General features: G+C 46.9%; 1 protein-coding gene across 3 annotated transcripts in view; it reads right to left on the reverse strand.

Moving 5' to 3' along the window:
* Nucleotides 1–22,290, reverse strand: part of GALNT14 (polypeptide N-acetylgalactosaminyltransferase 14) — a 209,009-nt gene extending 186,719 nt beyond the window's left edge. For all 3 annotated transcript variants that reach the window (XM_073897220.1, XM_025867601.2, XM_025867599.2), the window contains exon 1: nucleotides 21,883–22,290. In XM_073897220.1, coding sequence (XP_073753321.1) covers nucleotides 21,883–22,011 — 129 coding nt within the window. In that variant the 5' untranslated portion in view covers nucleotides 22,012–22,290. The remainder of the gene's footprint in view (nucleotides 1–21,882) is intronic.
* Between the last annotated feature and the right edge of the window lie 939 nt (nucleotides 22,291–23,229).

Raw genomic sequence — 23,229 nt, forward strand, 5'->3', positions numbered from 1 at the left:
CTTTCTTTCCCTTTCTTTTCCCCTGGTTTCAGGTCTTTTCTGATTTGCTTAGAGTATATTTTCTGGGGACGTTGTTACCCTGTTAGCATTTTGCTCTCTCATTCATCTATTATCCTCTGGACAAAATGACAGGACAGAAAAAATCACCTCAACAAAAAGAACAAGAGGTAGTACCGTCTGCCAGGGACCTACTCAATACGGACATTAGCACGATGTCAGACCTAGAGTTCAGAATCATGATTTTAAAGATACTAGCTGGGCTTGAAAAAAGCATGGAAGTTATTACAGAAACCCTTTCTGGAGAAATAAAAGAAATAAATCTAACCAAGTTGAAATCAAAAAGGCTATTAATGAGGTGCAATCAAAAATGGGGGCACTAACTGCTAGGATAAATGAGTCAGAAGAGAGAATCAGCGATATAGAAGACAAATGATGGAAAATAAAGAAGCTGAGAAAAAGAGAGATAAACAACTACAGGATCACGAGGGCAGAAGTCGAGAGAGAAGCGATACCATAACATGAAACAACATTAGAATAATTGGGATCCCAGAAGAAGAAGAAAGAGAGAGGGGCAGAAGGTATATTGGAGGAAATTATAGCAGAGAACTTCCCTAATGTGGGGAAGGAAACAGGCACCAAAAACCAGGAGGCACAGAGAACCCCTCTCAAAATCAATAAAAATAGGTCAACACCCCGACATCGAATAGTAAAACTTACGAGTCTCAGACACAAAGAGAAAGTCCTGAAAGCAGCTCGGGAGAAGAGATCTGTAACTTATAATGGTAGAAACATTAGATTGGCAACAGACCTATCCACAGAGACCTGGCAGGCCAGAAAGGACTGGCATGATATGTTCAGAGCACTAAAGGAGAAAAATATGCAGCCAAGAATACTATATCCAGCTAGGCTATCATTGAAAACAGGAGAGATAAAAAGCTTCCAGGACAAAGAAAAACTAAAGGAATTTGCAAACATGAAACCAGCCCTCCAAGAAATATTGAAAGGGGTCCTCTAAGCGAAGAGACAGCCTAAAAGCAGCATAGATCAGAAAGGAACACAGACAATATACAGTCACAGTCACCTTACAGGCAATACAATGGCACTAAATTCATACCTTTCAATAGTTACCCTGAATGTAAATGAGCTAAATGCCCCAATCAAAAGACACAGGCTATCAGATGGGATTAAAAAAGAAGACCCATCGATACGCTGTCTGCAAGAGACTCATTTTAGACCCAAAGACACCCCCATATTGAAAGTGAGGGGGTGGAAAACCATTTACCATGCTAATGGACACCAAAAGAAAGCTGGGGTGGCAATCCTTATGTCAGACAAACTAGATTTTAAACCAGAGACTGTAATAAGAGATGAGGAAGGACACTATATCCTACTTAAAGGGTCTATCCAACAAGAAGATCTAACAATTGTAAATATCTATGCCCCGAACATGGGAGCAGCCAATTATATAAGGCAATTAATAACAAAAGCAAAGAAACACATTGACAACAATACAATAATAGTGGGGGACTTTAACACCCCACTGACTGAAATGGACAGATCATCTAAGCAAAAGATCAGCAAGGAAATAAAGACTTTAAATGACACACTGGACCAAATGAACTTCACAGACATATTCAGAACATTCCATCCCAAAGCAACGGAATACACATTCTTCTCTAGTGCCCATAGAACATTCTCCAGAATAGATCACATCCTAGGTCACAAATCAGGTCTCAACCGGTACCAAAAGATTGGGATTATTCCCTGCATATTTTCAGACGACAATGCTTTGAAACTAGAACTCAATCACAAGAGGAAAATCGGAAAGAACTCAAATACATGGAGGCTAAAGAGCATCCTACTAAAGAATGAATGGGTCAACCAGGAAATTAAAGAAGAATCAAAAAAATTCATGGAAACCAATGAAAATGAAAACAGAACTGTTCAAAATCTTCAGGATGCAGCAAAGGCAGTCCTAAGAGGAAAGTATAGAGCAATACAAGCCTTTCTCAAGAAACAAGAAAGGTCTCGGATAAACAACCTAACCCTACACCTAAAGGAGCTAGAGAAAAAACAGCAAATAAAGCCTCAAACCAGCAGGAGAAGAGAAATAATAAAGATCAGAGCAGAAATGAATGAAATAGAAACCAAAAGAACAGTAGAACAGATCAATGAAACTAGGAGCTGGTTCTTTGAAAGAATTAACAAGATTGATAAACCCCTGGCCAGACTTATCAAAAAGAAAAGAGAAATGACCCAAATCAACAAAATCATGAATGAAAGAGGAGAGATCACAACCAACACCAAAGAAATACAAACAATTATAAGAACATATTATGAGCAACTCTATGCCAGCAAATTAGATAACCTGGAAGAAATGGATGCATTCCTAGAGATGTATCAACTACCAAAACTGAACCATGAAGAAATAGGAAACCTGAACAGACCTATAACCACTAAGGAAATTGAAGCAGTCATCAAAAATCTCCCAACAGAAGCCCAGGGCCTGATGGCTTCCCAGGGGAATTCTACCAAACATTTAAAGGAGAATTAATACCTATTCTTCTGAAACTGTTCCAAAAAATAGAAATGGAAGGAAAACTTCCAAACTCCTTTTATGAGGCCACCATTACCTTGATCCCCAAACCAGACAAAGACCCCATCTAAAAGGAGAATTACAGACCAATATCCTTGATGAACATGGATGCAAAAATTCTCACCAAAATACTAGTCAAAAGGATCCAACAGTACATTAAAAGGATTATTCACCATGACCAAGTGGGATTTATCCCTGGGCTGCAAGGTTGGTTCAACACCCGCAAATCAATAAATGTGATACAATACACTAACAAAAAAAAGAACAAGAACCATATGATCTTCTCAATAGATGCAGGAAAAACATTTGACAAAGTACAGCATTCTTTCTTGATCAAAACTCTTCAGAGTATAGGGATAGAGGGTACATACCTCAATATCATAAAAGCCATCTATGAAAAACTTACAGTGAATATCATTCTTAATGGAAAAACTGAGAGTTTTCCCCATAAGGTCAGGAACGCGGCAGGGATGTCCACTATCACCATTGCTATTCAAGTATTAGAAGTCCTAGCCACAGCAATCAGACAACAAAAAGAAATAAAAGGCATCCAAATCAGCAAAGAAAAAGTCAAACTCTCACTGTTTGCAGATGATATGATACTTTATGTGGAAAACCCAAAAGACTCCACCCCAAAACCGCTAGAACTCATACAGGAATTCAGTCAAGTGGCAGGATATAAAATCAATGCACAGAAATCAGTGACATTCCTATACACCAACAACAAGACAGAAGAGAGAGAAATTAAGGAGTCGATCCCATTTACAATTGCACCCAAAACCATAAGATACCTAGGAATAAATCTAATCAAAGAGGCAAATGATCTGTACTCAGAAAACTATAAAATACTCATGAAAGAAATTGAGGAAGACACAAAGAAATGGAAAAAACGTTCCATGCTCATGGATTGGAAGAACAAATATTATGAAGATATCAATGCTATCTAGAGCAATCTACACACTCAATGCAATCCCCATCAAAATACCATCCACTTTTTTCAAAGAAATGGAATAGTCCTAAAATTTGTATAGAACCAGAAAAGACCCTGAATAGCCAGAGGAATGTTGAAAAAGAAAAGCAAAGCTGGCGGCATCACAATTCTGGACTTCCAGCTCTATTACAAAGCTGTCATCATCAAGACAGCGTGGTACTGGCACAAAAACAGACACAAAAATCAATGGAACAGAATAGAGCCCAGAAATGGACCCTAAACTCTATGGTCAACTAATCTTTGACAAAGCAGGAAAGAATGTCCAATGGAAAAAAGACAGTCTCTTCAACAAATGGTGTTGGGAAAATTGGACAGCCACATACAGAAGAAACTGGACCATTTCCTTACACCACACACAAAAATAGACTCCAAATGGTTGAAAGACCTAAACGTGAGATAGGAGTCGATCAAAATCCTAAAGGAGAACAGAGGCAGCAACCTCTTTGACCTCAGCTGCAGCAACTTCTTCCTAGAAACATCGCCAAAGGCAAGGGAGGCAAGGGCAAAAATGAACTATTGGAATTTCATCAAGATCAAATGCTTTTGCACAGCAAAAGAAACAGTCAACAAAACCAAAAGACAACAGAATGGGAGAAGATATTTGCAAATGACATATCAGATAAATGGCTAGTATCCAAAATCTATAAAGAACTTATCAAACTCAACATCCAAAGAACAAATAATCCAATCAAGAAATGGGCAGAAGACAGGAACAGACATTTTTCCAAAGAAGACATCCAAATGGCCAAGAGACACATGAAAAAGTGCTCAACATCGCTCGGCATCAGGGAAATCCAAATCAAAACCTCAATGAGATACCACCTCACGCCAGTCAGAATGGCTAAAATTAACAAGTCAGGAAATGACAGATGTTGGCGGGGATGCGGAGAAAGGGGAGCCCTCTTACACTGTTGGTGGGAATGCAAGCTGGTGCAACCACTCTGGAAAACAGTATGAAGGTTCCTCAAAAAGTTGAAAATAGAGCTACCATACAATCCAGCAATTGCACTACTGGGTATTTACCCCAAAGGTACAAATGTAGGCATCTGAAGGGGTATGTGCACCCCGATGTTTATAGCAGCAATGTCCACAATAGCCAAACTGTGGAAAGAGCCAAGATGTTCATTGACAGATGAATGGATAAAGAAGAGGTGGTATATATACACAATGGAATATTATGCAGCCATCAAAAGGAATGAGATCTTGCCATTTGCAACGACGTGGATGGAACTAGAGGGTGTTATGCTGAGTGAAATAAGTCAATCAGAGAAAGACATGTATCATATGACCTCACTGATATGAGGAATTCTTAATCTCAGGAAACAAACTGAGGGTTGCTGGAATGGTGGGGGGGTAGGAGGGACGGGGTGGCTGGGTGATAGACATTGGGGAGGGTATGTGCTATGGTGAGCGCTGTGAATTGTGCAAGACTGTTGAATCACAGATCTGTACCTCTGAAACAAATAATGCACTATATGTTAAGAAAAAAAAAGAAGAAGAAGATACCAGGAGGGGAAGAATGAAGAAGGGTAAATTGGAGGGGGAGACAAACCATGAGAGACGATGGACTCTGAAAAACAAACTGAGGGTTCTAGAGGGGAGGGGGTTGGGGGGACGGGTTAGCCTGGTGATGGGTATTAAAGAGGACACATTCTGCGTGGAGCAGTGGGTGTTATACACAAACAATGAGTCATGGAACACTACATCAAAAACTAATGATATAATGTATGGTGATTAACATAACAATAAAAAACAAAAAAAATAAAAAAATAAAAAATAAAATGATTCTTTTAAAAAAAAAGGCTGGCTGACTTGAGGATTTCTAGACTATGTGATTAAATGATGAGTAAAATGCAAAGACATATATACAACACGTTCAATTTCTCCTCTCCTTTGTAATAATGACCGTAACAGATTTGTAAATGCTCATCTACATTTCTGTACTGATGTCAGGCGCACAGAGAAAGATATTGAAGTTTACATATCCAGGTTGTTACATTGCTTCTGTAAAAGGGGGGAGGAGGGAGTGGAAGGAGATAGGGAGCAGATAAGCCAAAATCAATCAATCAAATAATTAATTAATAAGGAGCAATAAGAAATACAGCCTAGACAATATCCCATTTAGGTAAATCACCCATTTTGATGTTCTAAGTTTTTTTTTTTTTCAATATACGTCTTGTGTTAAAATAAGGTCCTACTAGGGACACAATTTTGAATCCTACTTTTTTCTTTCTTAACTTAGTACATCATGAGCCTATTTCCATGTCCACTGCATTAGGTCCTTTCCTAATCTAGCTTCCCACGAAGGTAATATGGAGAGAAGCACAGTGGATCGGCCACATATCACAATTAATGCAAAAAGGCCATCAGTCTTGGGCTACCTGGTATATATAAGCAGGGAAGCTTCTAGAACGTGATTGTGATCCATCCTCCCAGTAGCACCAGCCAGGATGTAGTCACTTCTCCATTCTTCCAACTAATGTGCATGAACGAAGTTCTTCAGGACTCAGGACCCCAGGCATAGCCTTCAGAGGACATGACTGTTCTAGGTAACTTTGGGCCACAGCCCTGCCAAGGCCTCATTCAAGGGAATGTAGACAGGTGAGATGGATTTTCCAGGGAGCATTTCTTTAAGAGCAGCCACATGAATTAAAGATGAAAACAGTTGGTCAGGAAAAACTAGAATCAACCCTGGTGAGAAAGGCAGAACATACACAGTGACTCTCATTTAGGCCAAAAGTGTAAAAGAAAGGGAACGTTAAGTTCAAATTTCACAGAATTGCTACTTTCAGAGCAATGAGCATACTCTGAGCAGCTAAAACCCTTAAACCCAAAACATTTACTGAACCAAGTCCTCAGTGAGTAGGGTATAATATTCCCAACTGGGGATATCTGTTTACTTTCAGACATACGTGCATCTTAGAACAAAAATAAGCAAACGACTTTATTTTCAAACTCTTCCACACCTGGCCTGCTCCCGGTTTCCACTGACCTCTGGTCACTCTTGTTGGAGTCCTAGCACCTCAGAAGACCTCCCTTGCCCCTGCCACCCACACAGTCTCCCTCTAAATTCCTGAAGGAGTTGCCTCTTTTTCTACAGGAAGACAGTCTACATTTGCTACTGTCCTTGATACATGGGTTGTCCCATCAACTGCATCCTAATATACTGCAGGTGTGGTAGGATAATTTACTGAGACATTCGTTATATTTCTTCTCCACTGCATTCTACCCACTCACTCCTACCCCAGCCCTAACCTAACCCCTCATTTCAGCACATAACCAGGACTTGATGCTCCCTTGCTTCTGGGGAGGTGGTATGCAAAAGCCAGTGTCCTTGAAAGAAGAAGTAGCCCAGAGGATAATGGAAAAAGGGAATTCCTCCAACTTGGAAAGAAAATGGAGGCAGCCAGTCCTAAGGGGGGAGGGGGGCTGCCCAGAGGGTAACAGGATCCAAAAGAAATGGCTTGCTGCTGCCCCTAGGGAGGCAAGACCCTGAGTGTGGGGGCCCCTGGCATCACAAGGAACCCACCAGCCCGGGAGCAGCACAATGATGAGGGCTTGCTTAATGATGTTCCTGCCGTGACCACAATGCTGGAAGATTCAAGGCTCCTCTTCTGTTCCAGGGCAGGGAGGAAACCTCCTGCATCTTTGTGCAGTTAGAAGTAGAAGAATTCCCAGTCCAACCGGGGGGATGGGAGTTTAGTCTTGAATAATCCAATCCAATGGAATTCACAATAAATAGGAAAATAATGGCACTGACTCAAGACCTCATTTTGTCCTACACAAGCTTTTTGGAAGAGTTAGCTGACATCTAACCCAGCATTTCACAAACTTGAATTGCACAGACACCACGTGGGGGTTCTGCTTAGATGCAGATATAAAATCAGTACGGGTGGCCTGAGATTTGGCATTTCTAACGAACTTCCAGGTGAACCGACATCCCTGCCCAGAAATCATACTTTGAGAAGCAAAGGTCTGGGGCAGGGATTAGAGAATTTTTCTCTCAAGGGCCCCGTAAAATACTGGCTTTGTAACCCACCCCACCTCCCTCACCATTCAGCTCCACCACTGCTGTTGAAGGCTGCCACAAAGAATACATAAAGGAACCAGCGTGACTGTTCTCATAAAACTTTATTTATGGACACTGAAATTTGAATCTCATATCGTTTTCATGTGTCACAAAATATTATTTTTCTTCTGAGTTTTTTTCCAACCATTAAAAAATATTTAAAAAAAAAAGCCATTCTCAGTTCCCAGGCCATACATAAAGAGCAGGAAGAAGGAACTGGATGTGGCCAATGGGCAGACCCCAGTCTTGGGTGCCCCAAAAAGTACAGAACCCCAACAGGCATCCCTGACAAATTTAATCAAAGCGGGTTGCTCAGTCACCCCATTTTCTATCCTGAAGTGGGTGTTCCTTTCCTGTCCTCCTGACATTAGTGCTATGCTTTCCAAACAGCAAACACTCTGGGGATGAGTAGATCCAAGCAAATGTAGTTCTTCAAAAATCACTGAAAGGACTTTAAAAGACTGCCCCCTAAATGCTTCTTCTTCTAATAAGGGGCCTTGTGGAATAACAGGCTCATCCTGAAACAGCTTTTCAGGATAAGACTGACCTTCAACTAGAGTTTTCTGAGCTAACAGAAGAGTGACATGATCAGGGGAAGAAAGTCAACCTTGCAAAAACAACTAGTAAATTCCAAAGCAATCTTCTCAAACCTTTATCCCATGAACCGAATAAAGACTCTCTCCGCTTGGCCTCACGTTCCACTTTGACTCAAAAGAGAGAAAAGATTCCTGTTCAGCTCGCAGTCCCTTTCAGTGTGAAAAAGCTACCCTAGAGACACAGTTGTAGCCTTCCAGTAATACACAACACAGTGTAAAATCCAGGAGGGAGACAGTTCTAGAAGAGTGGCCAGGGGCCAGCAGATAGCCACAGCTCCATACTCCACCACTGCCCCAAATCTGCCCTGAGCAAGGAGGGCAGAACCTGGCTGGGACAGGGGCTTGCAGGATGAACGGACGCGTGTGACCCAGGGGCAGGGTAATTTGCCCACTCTGTCACTCCACACTGGCAAGGCACTCAAAAGGAGAAACTCCTTCAAGGAGCTCACTGCCCCCTTGTGAATCATCCTGATGGCACCCCAACATGGGCTCCAGAATCACCCAGACCTGTCTTTGCTCTGCCACTTACTAGCTCTAATGATTTGGGCAAGTTATTGGAACTTAAACCTCAAGTTCCTCATCAGTACAATAAGGCTAATCAATGTCATCCAGAGATACTATTTATAAGAGAACATGTGAACAACCTGTATGGTTCAGGCACCGTGGAATCAGAAGGGCAAAAGCATGACTGTGCTGACGAGCACCAGCTAAATTTCAGTCTGCTGACCTCATAGGGTGGTTATAAAGAATGAAGGACTTAACTCAGATAAAGCACCTAGCATCTCTCCCAACAGGCAGTCACGTACCCCTTTCCCCTCAGAAAACTTTCCTTTCTGCAAAGACTCCTGGCATATTAATAGTGGTCACAAACCAGTTCCATCTCTAGCATTTTGTGTAGGACACCTGACAGTCACTTGAACCACTTACCAAGGTCATGGCCAGAGCTGCCCCTTGGCTCTTGCCAGAGTGGGCATCTCTCTCCAGGCAACCCAGGAAGCTCCCGAGGGCTCTTTCAGATGGTCCTACTCACGGAACTCATAGCCACCCTGGGTGGGAAGGCAGCCAGAATCTCACACTGCTGGGCACCCACCATCAACCTACTTGTAGAAATATGGCCGACTCAGTGGGGAGGGGAGGGGGGTGCTGGTGCCTGAAACACCCACATGTCCGTCCCATCCTCTGTGAACCCAGGATAACAAGGACCAAATCTTAAAATGCCACAAAAAAAGCAACCAGGTCATTTATTTGGCAATTAACTCCAGCACTGATCTCACAGGGAAAACCCTACCATCACTTATCCCTCACAATGATGCTGTGCCTGTGGGAAAGATCTGGATGCTGCTCTAGAATTGCCCCACTTTTTCCCTGGAAGAATCTAACACACTTCAGGGCCTGACGTGTAGCACTCAATACATACCAGCTCTCACGACCCCCCTTTGAGACTGGAAGAAAACAAGAAGATGACCAGATTATAGCTCAATAAACAAATATGCTTAGTATGACTGGGGAAAACTGGAAGTCTTGGCCCCAAAAGAGAAGAAAGGAAATCGCACATCATAAAAAGGAATATGCACTTACAGTAGAAAATATCATAAATGTGGCTTATTTATGGTATTAATAGCAGGTATTTGTTTTTGGTGCTAATAATCTAATTAGCAGTCAATCCAATGCATCCTTTATCATCAGCTGATCCGTAATTACTGCTCCATGCTGAGTACTTTCCCGGCACACGATAGCTTTCAACTCCTCAGCACAACCAACCAAATAATTGGTGCTATTATGCTGGATAAGGGACTCCTCTCCGAGGGACGACGTTGGGAGTGGTTAGCCATCCACTACGGCCTCTGCATTTTCCCATCTGTTGATCGATTCTCACTGTCCCCTCTCTGATCAGTCCTGAAGCACGCCTTAATGCTCGCAAGAAAGTGATACCTTGCAGACTTCCTTTTTTCAAGTCCATCCTTGGGACCAGAAACATTCCCAGTCATCCGCAGGAGCGAAGTGTTCATAAGGATGTCAAATGGTGCCGAAAGCACAATATATTTCTCTTTGAAAAGGTTGTAAAGTTTTCTCCTTGAGTATTGTTATAAAATGACTTGTCCTGGAAAAGCTGTCTTCTGACATAAAAATACTGCATCCAATAGCTTCTGGTCGAAACAAGATGTGTCTAATTCCTGGAAGCAGTATGGGATTCACTTTGGGACAGCAACACCAGCCAACATCCTACTCACGATTCCCACCGTCCTGAAGGCCTTCCGACCATACCCATTCTCCTAGAAGCTTCCACATCTTCCTGTGATCCAGTGATGAAGGGGTTAACACTCAGCACATACTTTGCTTTTTTTTAAAAGGAATATAAAACTACTTATTGACCACTGTTTACCAGTATTTACAAGAGTGTACACAATATACAGCTAAATAACATTCTGACTACTGTTTTTCCTGGTTCCTGCTGAACCAGTAACTCAAATACTGAGAAGATTGAGCCCACATGTCAGGAATGAGTTGGGCTAAAGGAAAACTGTGGTTGGCTGGAGCCCCCACCACACCAGTTGTTAAACGTCTCCCTGATTATAAAGGGAAATAAGATTTGGGAAACTGGAAAGACATATCAAGACCTTTCTCCAGAGACAGTCTTATCCAGGAAACAGGAACCAATAGCTATCAAAAGAACAAAAATGACTATGCTCTATGTCCACAATAGCCAAACTGTGGAAAGAGCCAAGATGCCCATCGACAGATGAATGGATAAAGAAGATGTGGTATATATACACAATGGAATATTATGCAGCCATCAAAAGGAATGAGATCTTGCCATTTGCAACGACGTGGATGGAACTGGAGGGTGTTATGCTGAGTGAAATAAGTCAATCAGAGAAAGACATGTATCATATGACCTCACTGATATGAGGAATTCTTAATCTCAGGAAACAAACTGAGTGTTACTGGAGTGGTTGGGGGTGGGAGGGATGGGGTGGCTGGGTGATAGACATTGGGGAGGGTATGTGCTACAGTGAGCGCTGTGAATTGTGCAAGACTGTTGAATCACAGATCTGTACTTCTGAAACAAATAACGCAACATATTTTAAGAAAAAAGAAAAAGAAGAAGATAACAGGAGAGGAAGAAAAGGGGAGTATGTCAGAGGGGGAGACGAACCATGAGAGATGATGGACTGTGAAAAACAAACTGAGGGTTCTAGAGGGGAGGGGGGTAGGGGGATGGGTTAGCCTGGTGATGGGTATTGAGGAGGGCACGTTCTGCATGGAGCACTGGGTGTTATGAACAAACAATGAATCATGGAACACTGCACCAAAAACTAATGATGTAATATATGGTGATTAACATAACAATAAAAAAATAAAAAAAAAACAAAAAAAGGAATGAAGAACACCAAATATAATAAATAATTTGCTAAATATAAAAAAAAAATGACTATGCTCTGACCCCAAATGAGGTGCTAAAATCTGAGTCAGAAGCCACACACGCAGTTCAGATATTTTTTTAACTTTTTATTGAAGTGAAATACACACACAGAAAAGAGGTGCATTCAATGAATTGTCACAAAGTAAACACACCTGAGTACCCAGCAACCAGATCAAGAAACTGAACAGAACCAGTTCTCCCCAATTATCTCCTGCCTTATTTTTTTTAGGATTTTATTTATTTGAGAGAGAGAGAGAGCACGTGCATGAGCAGGGGGAGCAGCAGAAGGAGAAGCAGACTCTCCACTGAGCAGGGAGCCTGACCCGGGGCTTGATCCCAGGACCCTGAGATCATGACCTGAGCTGAAGGCAGACGCTTCACCGAGCCACCCAGGCACACCTCCTCTGCCTCCTTCTTGTCACGGACTCCAACCAAGGGTCCCCATGAAACTGACTTCTAACACCATAGATTAGCTTTGCTGGTTTCCGTACTGACTATAAATAGAATCCCATTGTCAAATCTGGCGGCCCGCCACCTGTTTTAGCATATCCTGCAAACTAAGAAAGCAGTTCACATGTATAAATATTTGAAAATACGTAATCCTAAAAGGAGAATACTTCATGAGATGTGAAAGATCTATGGAATTCAAATTTCAGTGTCCATAAATAAAGTTTTATTGGGACACAGCCACACTCATTTGTTTATATACTGTCTGTCACTCTACAATAGCACTGTTGAGTAGATAGAGCAGAAAGTGTATAACCTAAAAAACCAAAAATACGTACTATCTGGCTCTTTCCAGAAAAAGTTTGCCAACTCCTATCCAGGTACATGACGTTCACTGAAATACAAATTCACTTTTCTTGGGCTTACAGCTAGCAGTGAAACTGCAGGGGCAGAGGTATATACATATGCTCAGCTTTCGTAGACGCTACCAAGAAGCTTTCCAAAAATATACCCTCAGTTCTAAGGGAAAAGCTAAAACCTGGAGCAGAAACCATAACGTCAGTTTTAAGAGAGGCAGGGAGAATTTAATTACAGGGAGTTATCTCATCCAGAATTGAGCAAATATGATTAGAAAATCATGAGGGCCTCCGAGTGGAGAGGGAAAATATTAGTTACTAGGTTTATACTTTTTTTGTTCTTACTCCATGCACTGGCTTTAAAAATACAGTTCCCTTTAATGTTGCCACACTCCGTGGAAATTGACAGGAGAAAAAAAGTCATGTTTCTGCTTGGGATCTTGGAGTAGACACTCACTTTGTCATTCAGGCCAACATAAGAAAAGCATCACTAGGAGCCCTCCAGGAGGTCATCGGAAGTGCAAACAAAATATCCAGGAAGACATTAGCAGCTCCTGATTTTATGCTTTCATACTGAACCATGCACACGGGGCAGCAAGTATAACTCACGCCCATCCTCCCAAGTAGCCACAAAGCAGCTGAGCCCTGTGCTGGGTCTAGCCAGCGGCCCAACTCCAGGGCTGAAGTGAGCCGTCAGTCATCAATGGTTCTCAAGGTTAAACAGCACGACACAGGCAGGGCGCCCTCCGTCTGGCTCAGGTGATGCGTCCTATCTCCTAAAGGCACTTCCCTGGAGTCATCCCCCACCCCCACCCCCACCCCCCGCCGTGCATTTCAAACAGGACCTATTAGGTTCTTTCAAATGACATTTTTCCTCTTAGAGGGGAATTGCTTCTGATTGTTTAAGGACCACATTCATCATGAAAGGGATTCAAATCAACGGTGTCTATCTTAATTGCACAATCCTGTTGACTTGTGAGAGGAGCAGCCTCCTGAATGACAGCAGAGCCTCATTTCCTGCTGTCAGCGCCCCTGCCAACCCAGAAGGGACCTGGCTGGTGAGCGTGGGCTCACCCGCACCAGGTCGGAGCCACCCTGGTCCAGCATCTTCCCACAGCAGAAGGACCGTGGAACGGTCCTGTAGGGCCCGTAGGCAAGTTACACTTGGCCCATCCTGGAAGAACACCCAAAGTTCTCTTGGCCCTCCAGTGGCCCTCCTGAGATGGGCTCTCTGGTGACCCTAAAATCCACTTCTCAGTTCCTTCCTGCATGCAGAAAAGCAACGCTGGTGTTTTAGAGGTCCGGAGTCGTTTCCCAGCACGAGCATTAACTTTTCATCCATAAGCAATATATATACAATATACACATACATAAAATAGAGTTCATTTCCCCCTGGAAAAGGAAGCTAACCAGAAGCTGAGCATGGCCACGAAGGAAAGAGCATGAGCTTTAAAGTCAAAAGAGTGAGTTCAAGGCCACTTACTGGTTGGGGGTGCTTGCCAGAATGTCCTCCCCCTTACAACCTCGGCTTCATCACACTTCAGAAAGTGAGAGTAATAATAACGTCTACCTCACGTGGGGACAGGAAAGAGCAAATGAGGCATCTGGGAATACAAACGCCGTGTAAACCATAAAACATCACAGGACGTGGTGGAGGAAAGGAGCTACCACTTAAAGTCCTGTTCCTGATTCACCGTTAATTAAGCAAGTCTTTGAGCCAGTTCCTCTGCCCATGAAGACCCCAGGCCCACCATGAGGATGTCAGTCTTTTCAGCACCCAGCTGGCAGCCATCAATTGGCCATCTATTAACAGCCAATTATCTGGGCAGCTTAATTAATCTGTGCACCACGTGCTCTGATCTCCCCGAGATCCTAGAAAACAATGAGCCTGATATATAGGCGCCAGCTAATTTTTCGATGGCCACCAAGGAATTTGGTGTGCACAGTGCCTGTGTGTGGCAGCTGGGAGGGATGGGCCCATAAATATTGATTAGACCAGTCTCTCTGTGGGTTGGGGGGGGGGGGGGGGGGGCGCGAAGGTTAGGAAAGTAATGAATGACTACAGTGTTCTCCGAGGAACAAGAGAAGCTACATAAATCTCCAGTCCCGACCACGGGGAAGAAAACCCAATTTCTAAACCTCAGTGAGACATGGAAAAGAGACAGTGAGCTTCTTTTGGGGAGGGCTTGTCAGGATGGGGTGGTCATACCCGTTCCGTACATGCTTCCCTCTCTCTCCTGGCCCGGAATGAGATGCAAATTAGGTTTAAACAGCCAGGATCATTAGGAAGGAGGCAGCTGGGTGGCTGTTCTCTTCATCTGGGAATTCAAATCCAATGGCAGGAACATGTGAGTGTGCCACTCTCCCCTGCATTTCCTTGAAAGATCGCCGTAGTGCTTACAGTTAAGAAGACAAGTGACATGAGGAGAATTTAATTATTTTTTAAGTGCCTAATCTTGTCTCTGGGAATGGTATGCAGAAGAGACGTGATACTTGGAAGCCGCAGCATCCAGGAGGCCGTGGGTCGGCCAGCTCCTCGGTTCCTGCAGGAAGGGCTCAGGGCATCTGAGCAGAATGGTCCAGGGCGGCCCAGGGCAAGGGCAGCCACTCCCCTCCTTCATGAAGAACATCCAGAACAGCAGGGACGCAGGCTGCTCCTGACCTTGGCTGGAGCCTGCAAGGGATGTCCCGGGCTCCCGTCCCTCCAGACTTGTTCCTGGGGCTCCTGGCCGAGTACCCGGGCCTCTGTGCTCTGGACCCCACCAGCTCTCCAGGAGACACAAATAAGAAGAGGGAGAACGTGGAGGAGGGAAGAGAAGCAGGACTGCCGACCCCCGGCTCACACCACAGAGACCTCTTCCCCTCCACCCCGCCCCCCTGCCCCTCCACTTCCTCGCGTTCATTAGGTCCCCTGATGGCAGCAGCTGCTGCCAAATGCAAAGGTTGCTGCCCTAGAAGGTCACATCAGGCCATTTATTCTCAAATACCAAAACACCAGAGCCAGCAAATTTCCAGAGCTTCTGCAGAATTCCCCAGGGCACCCGAGTACGCGTGTGTGTTCTTGCATATCCCAAAGGGGTTCTTTCTTAACCAGCTCAACATCAGAGGACTCGGAGACTGATTTATTTTTTTGGTTAATCTAGTGTTTCTGGTAAAATAATTAAAAGATAAGTAATAGACACGGAGTATCTGTGGCATAATTATTTATAGCCATGAGGTCTCACTTCGGAGTTATTTGCAAGTCACCCAGATCCAAGGAGACTGCTGGTGGAGCAAGTGGGAGACAGGCCCCGGGCCACAGCACGCCACCCTCATTTCACAGCTGGGGAGACTGTGCCCGGGAGAAAGGACCTGAGTTACCCCTGGCACCTGCCAACAGGCTGCCACACGTACCAGAAAAGCCAGAAGGTGAAATGGCACGTGATTACAGGACAGGTGCTCCCAAGAGAGGGTGGGGGCTCTGTCTTCTGACTCCAGCAAGCAGGGCGTGCAAGGCTCTGAGGCTGCTGAGGAGCAGGGGGGGGGGGGGGACTACCCGCTCGGGGCGCTGCAGCCGTGGGAAGGGTCAGCAGCTAGCCGCGCGGGCAGCAGGCTCAGCCACGCTCACTTCCCCAGCAGATGGTGGGTCTAGGATGTTGGTCTCTGGGGTGGAATGTGCAAAAGCTATGGCAGGGTTCACAGACTGCCCCGAAGAGAGGAGCAGGGAGGATGGGGCCCTGCTCTCTAATTTAGATGCTTTTCCAGAAATGCAACGGGGACTTTGAGATGCTCTGGAAGAGTGTCAAAACTGTACACGTTAGACCCTAAACAGGGGCACGGCAACACATTTCTTCAAATGTGCCTGGTAATGGCTAAGAAATTGGGGATGGAAAGCTGTGGGAGAGGATGCAAGCAAAGGAGGTAGACAAGATGGCTGAGAACCAGGCCGTGTGGAAACCCTGGGCTTCAGGCGTCGGCCCCGGCAGCCTCATTCTGTCCCTGTTTAGTTTACAGATGACCTCTGATGGGTGGAAATTAACTTTTAAATGATACAAACACACAAAAGCAGCCTGGAAAAAGGGTAGTCTCTAGACAGGCTGGGGAGGCTGGTGACGGGGACATTAATTTCTCTTTCCTTCTTGGTTTTGCCCCTTTGTCTTCTCTGATTTGGGCAGGCATCATTCTACACCTCCAGGAACATTTGAGACAGGGATTCCTGGTCTTTGTTTCCAAAAGCACGAGACCACTCAGGGGAACAAGGGTTTAGGGAAATAGAGAGCTCCCCAGACTGATTCAAAGAGAGTCCCTCAGAACAGATCCATCAGTCCCTAGGACAGGGCCTCCCACGGGGCCCTGGAGGGGAGGGCTCACTGGGAAAGCAAGCTGGGACGTGGGTACAACCCAGGGCAGGCCAAAAATAACCCCAGGTGGAGAGATTCCCACCAGCCTAATGGCCTGGAATTTGGGGGCTGGGGGAGATCTCAGGGTTTTTTGTTTTGTTTTGTTTTTAAAGCAGCTTATTGATATCTACAAAGCAAAGATATGCCATTTCTTGGACACCTGACATTCCAACCTGCTACTTTTCATATTTCCCATCCTCTTATAGCAACACCTGCTGGACCACAAGGCAACACTACCCTCCATCTGCTCTAGGAACCTCCGCAGAGGGGAAGACAGCCCAGCACAGGGCACAGGCACCAGCACACAGGAGTGAATGAAAGGATGAACATTCATCTGACAGTGGGCTACTTCTGGTCATGCCAGAGTCAAAATTCCCTGGACAGAGTCCAATATACATGCACTGAGTATCAGCAGATTAATAGGGTCTCTCTCTCTAAAATTCATAATTTTTTTAATGGGAGAAATGATCTACTAAATGGGGAATAAAATAGCAGTGTCATATACTCAAAGCATTTGTGGTATGCAAATATTACAGAAAGACAAGCTCTTTTCTAATAGTGTTTGCTATATTTCTAGTAGAGCACAAATATATCTCCATGGGCCCGAGGCACTTTATTCAAAGACTTTACATTTCCAGTACCTTCCTCAAAAAGTACCTCAGGCCTCAAATTCTTTTGCTTTGACTAAGCCCTAAGCCCCTGGACTAAATTTAGTTTCTTGGAAGTCAGAGACAAATTTGCTGTTTTTTTTTTCTTTTAATTCTGTCAGTTACTGTATAATTCTCCAAATGGCAAACAAATGATAGGGGAGAGAAGAAATAAAAACAGTTTTTCAGTATTTTTAATGGTACAGTATTTATCACTGAAATACAGTTTGAATTAAGACATCCAACTTGTTATATGATTTTCAATTAGGAATTAGAGTTCTGCAGAATTTGGGGGTGGGGGACCTGGCAAAAGAATCAAATCAACATTAAAAAGTCAAACTTAAAGAAATCTTTACTTGAGCTATTAATAGAACCAGCCCTTCTTGGAACTAAAAAAAAGAAAGAAAGAAAGAAAGAAATCCAATTAATTTCCTTAAACTAGGAGTGCAGCATGCCTTCTCCACATCAGCTGGCTTGTGACAAGGCATAGGTTTTCTTTTATTATCAGGCCCACTTTGGAGACCCCATCACTAGGTGAATGAGGATGCTTCCCAACTCTGGGAGGGGAGACAAGGAAGGGCCTGGGAACTAGAGCTTGTCCCAGACCCCAGGGAAGGCAACTTGCTACATGGAATCTACACAGAGGGGTCCCCGGCCCAGAAGCCCCGGCCACAGTCTCCAGTCCCTCCACCAATCCCCTGACATCTCTAAATAGTTTTAAGGGAAGGGAGTCCACAGCCTGTGCTTTGGAAAATAAGCTGACACCCTCTCCCACGGCAGGAAGGTGCCCAGGTAGGATGAAAACTTCCCGAAAGGCTTCCACATGCCCAAGGCAAGAGCTCTCCCCAGGACTATGAATGAACATTTCCTAGGAAAAGCTAGGGTACTACACTCACTCAAAACTGAGTTTTTTCCCTACAATAGACAAATGTCCCAGCCGAATCCCTACTATTGAGGAAACGATCTCGATCCTGGCCATGATTCCTAAACCAGTGGTGCTCCAACCATTGGATGCAACCTCCCATGGGACCCTCCCCACCAGGGTGCACTCTGTCCCGTCAAGGGAGCCTCCTCTGCCCCAGCTGGCCTCCTCCAAGGGCAGAGCAGGATTTCCCTCCAAGGTGGTTCCCCCACAAATTACACCAGTCCCCTCTGCCCTCCCTGGAGCTCTCCAAAGGCAAGCGCCTAGGGTTGAGCCGTGGAAATGTTGGAAAGTAGGTTGGGAAACACAGGCTATAAATATCCCTAACCTCCCCCCATCACCCACAAGTGTAGACCCGGGCAGTGCACACAGCATAGCGCCATAGAAGGAGTCTGTGCGGGGGCAGTTCCCAAAGTGATCCCCATTCCATTCTTAACCCTGACGCTGCCACTTAATAATAACCTCATTATCTTGGTCCAGTTGTGTAACTTCATCAACCAGTCTTGTCTGCATAAAAGTATTACCTGCCCCATGCGGTTGTTGTGGAGATTAAATGAGCTAATATGCATGAAATAGAGGTTGTGAATTTGTAAAGCACTACACAAATACTAGCTACTGTTATTTTACATGAGTGCACATGCTCACACAAGCTCAGTCCTTGAGGAACTCAAGAAGAATGAAATCATTCGGCCATATTTACATGGGGCTGAGCAAACTACAAAAAAATCAACACACTCAGTATTCTTCATCTAGCTCCAAACGTTATCCATCAATAGGCTGCTTCCGACTCACATGGAACACTTGTAAAGACAGTGATTCTAGGACCTTCTCCCAAACCCCCAGAATCATAATCACTGCAATAAACCCCAAAGCTTGTACGTTAAACGAGCTCACCGGGGGATTCTGACGCACAGTCAGGTTTGGGAACCAACCGCACTCCTCCTGGACAGGACGTGCACATTTCCTAAATAGATCAGTCACAGCAATAAAATTGTTCTGGCGCTAAGGACTCTTTGTCTCTCCATCTCCTTCCTCAGATACAAACACCAGACACAAATACACTCACAAATACAACACATGTAGGTGGACACGCGAAGTCATACAAGCAGGTGAAAAAACACAAAGGAGTAATATACTAAGAAGGGGGCCTAATAATAAAAGGCATCAAGATTTTTAAAGTCTATAGAATTTGTGTTTCTAAAGAATACAGAAAATGGGAGTAAGAGGAAATACGTTATTGAGACAGAAAGCAAGGGGTCAAAACTAGAAGACCCCCTCTTCTATGCTTGGACAGCACTATGCCCAGAATTCCAATATTAGACCACTCCCCCCACCCCACCCACTACTCATTTGTTTGTAATTCTGCCTCAGCCAGGAATTTGTGAAAGCCTCCCCACCTCCCTGCAAAGGGGCAGGGACACGGTATCCTCCAAAGCCAGCACAGAGCCCAGCAGAGAGCTGCCTTCAATAATTGTGTGCCCAGCACACACCAGAATGAGAGGAGGCAGGTAAGGACGAAAGACAAAGTGCACAAAAGAGGGATAGAGATTTCTTGTCCCAGCTCCTTGGTGTAAACTAAGAATATGTAAGCTTAAGGTAATGAGGTCCAACGCAAAACAGAGAGAGTTCATGTCCCTGCAGGCATCATTAACTGCAGACCCACCCCAGGGGAAAAAGAGGAAAAGCTCTCCAGATCTACCGGCAGGTCTGAGGTGAGAAAACTGATCCAGTGCTCCAAAGGCTGCTTGAAATCACCAGTCTGATCTCAACACTCTCCTGCTTACTGCCCCTCCAAGGGTTCCTAGCACCCACAAGGTCCTACCCAATCTGACCCTTATACACCTGCCCTCAGCCTCATTCGTGCCTTCAGCCACACGGTTTATGCTCAAATTATGCCAAACTCACACAACCTGCTGTGTCATTCCTCTGAGCCTGTTTGGTACAGTTAACCTCTACCTGGAACGCCCTCCCAACCTCCTGGCAAACCTATTGTTCATCCTTCTCAACTCAGTTCTGGTCTATCTTCCTCCTCCAGGAAGTCCCCAGGCTCCCATGACACCCAGTGCACTGAGCTCTGTTGGCCCTCAGTGAACAATATGGTCCTGGCCCCTTCCTCAGCAAATCCCCTATGTCCAGAGAGCAAGTTCTGCACCTCTGTACCCACAGCCCCTAGCACACAGCCTGGCACACAACGCACCACCAATAAACGCTTGTGGAACTCAACCGGGCGTTAGCAACATTCCAGTACATAAGTGCCCGAAGACTTAGCTAAAAGGGGATCTGAGAGACACCTTGATATAGTGGAAAGATTCTGAATATCCGAGGCTAAGTTCAAATCAAAGTGACCTAAGGCAAGGTACAAAAACTGAACCTGCTTAATCTTTGAAATTAGGATACCACCAACTTATACAATTACTTATGAAGAAGCACCCACTATGTACCTGGCACAAAGTGGGTCCTCTGTACTGTACTTACTGGGGAGACTCCCCTCTTTCCCCCTCCCCCCCCCGTTTTTTTAGCCCCCTGCTTCAGACCATAACCTCCTCCAAGGGCTTTTTCCCAGTCCCTGAAGGACTGCTCTGGACCCCGTTCATAAATGGTGCCTGGCTGGCCAGGAACCCCCAGAGGCCTCCTTCTGTGTCCCGCGACCAGGTGTGTGGAAGAGGACACAGAGGAATGGGGGTTCTGAATGACAGGTAAGAGTGTGCCCGAAGGGAGAACCTTCTGGCTGCGCTTGGAAGAACCGACTGGGCAGGAGTTAAAAAAGCCACTTCGATTATTCTCATTTCCCCAACTCCCCACCAACACCAAGGCGTCTGCTTTTACAGGCTCCTCAGTGGCGTTCAGGGCACATTCAACTTCCCACGCAGCTGGAGAGCTCGGGGACAATCAGAAAACAGGGGTGACGACAGGCCGGCGGGCCCCAGCAGCAGGCGTGCGGGAGGCTGCACGGCGCTCGCCCGCGATGCACACGCGCGCGCGGCGCACCCCGGGCCTCCGGCCTCCCCTGGTCGGGCCTGGCAGCTGCGGGAAGGAAGGAGGTCAGCGCGGCGGCCAGACTTCTCGCGGGCGCCAGCACCCGCCGGCCCTGCCACCCGACCCCACCGCCCGCGACTCGCCCGCGGCGTCCACGGGCCGCCACCCCTAGGCGGCTCGTCTGCAGCGCCCCCTCCGCCCCGGGACCCCCGCGCGCTGCCCAAGTTCAGCGCCCCGCTCTGTCCGCGAGCGCGCGCCCGCCACCCACACCCACTCCCACACTCCGCGGGTCCCGACGTGCCCCGAGCTTCTCTAAATCCAGAAATATCACCCTGTGGCCGCATCCGGCGCCCCCGTTACCTGCTCGCGGCACCCAGACCCCCGCCCCGGCTTCCCGGGAGCCCGCAAGCCCGGCGCGCGGGTTGCGCGCACTCCTGCAAACCAGTGCCCCGCGCCCACCACGCCGCCCAAGCCCGTACCTTGGGGGTCTGCACTTCAGGTCCCGGCGGCACCTCCAACTTCTTCTTGGTTACCCAGAAGAACAGGAGCACGGTGATCCAGAGCACCCCGAAGATCGGCAGCGCCAGGCGGCGGGTCAGGCGCCGCATGGTCCCGTTTGCCTCGTCTTCTCCGCGACGCTACGCCCCTGGGGCACCCCCTGGCGGTGAGGGTCGGAGGGGCAGGAGTCCGGGAGAGCGGCGGCCCCGGGATCGGAGTGCAGAGGCCGCGGGAAGCTGCTAGGCGCCCCGCCCGCCTCGGAGAGAAGCGAGCAGAGGCGGGGGTCTCGGGGCGCAGAGCGGCAGGGAAGGACCGAAGGGCAGCCAAGCTGGACACCCGCTCCCGCCGGAGAAGCTCAGTGGCAGCCGAGATGCTCCCCGCGCCGCCGCCGCCGCCGCCTAGCCCGCCGCCGCCGCCGCGAGGGAAACGGACTCGAGCTGCGGGGAGGGAGGAATCCGCGGCTGTGCCCGGCACCCCGGGGGGAACACGAAGGAGGAGGGAGGGGAGGGAGCGAAGCTAGAGCGTGGGCCCGACAGACCGACTCCGAGGGAGCCCGGGCGGGAGCGAGCGGGGTTCTGCGAGGGGGCGCTACCGCCGCCCGCCGACCGAGGCGCACCGCGCTGCTCTGGGGCCGCCCGAGCCGAGCCCTAGACGCACGCAGCTCCCGGGCCGGCCTGGGTTGGGGCGGGACCCGGCAGGAACCGTGCCCCCGCAGCGCCGCCACCCCAGCTGCCCGCTGGGACCTCGGGCCGGCCCGCGCCCGGCCGAGCCGGGCATGGCAGGACTTTCCCGCTCGCCGCGGGGGCTGCACGTGGCGCTCACTCCCGGGGCCCGCCGCCAATGCACCCGCCTTCCGGGAGCCGGCGCTGGGACCGCGGCACGGGGGCGCTGGGGCCTTGGCACGCGGGCGCTGGCGGGGCTGTTGCCCCAAGCGTGATTTACTCTCCCGGCCGGTGAGGCCCAAGGCCGAGTTCAGCCAACTCCCCAGGGTGTTTCTATGCCTGCCTGCAGGTGCCTGGCAACTTTTTCTGCTTAATAGAACGCTGAGCTGGTGGAAGTCTTTTTAAAAATTAAGGCGCGATTGTCTCCCTTAAGAGTTTGCTCTCCCCGTAAGCACCAGGGCTCTGTGCTTGTAAGGAAGCAGGGGTCCAAAGTCGCGCCAACCACATGGGGTACTTGGAAAATGACCCTGGGAAAGCCCCTTTTTCCAAACGCCCTTGGAAAGTGCATTCTCCTCCTTTTTGCAAATTTCAAACTATTTGGGTCGAGAGGCAGAGCAAATTATGGATTGGATTCCCATGTAGGCCTCCGCTAGGCTGGAATCATGG

This window comes from Callorhinus ursinus, unplaced genomic scaffold (assembly GCF_003265705.2).
Source record: "Callorhinus ursinus isolate GAN/ISIS: 27379988/994484 unplaced genomic scaffold, GSC_fseal_2.0 scaffold10, whole genome shotgun sequence".
In the NCBI taxonomy this organism is placed as follows: Eukaryota; Metazoa; Chordata; class Mammalia; order Carnivora; family Otariidae; genus Callorhinus; species Callorhinus ursinus.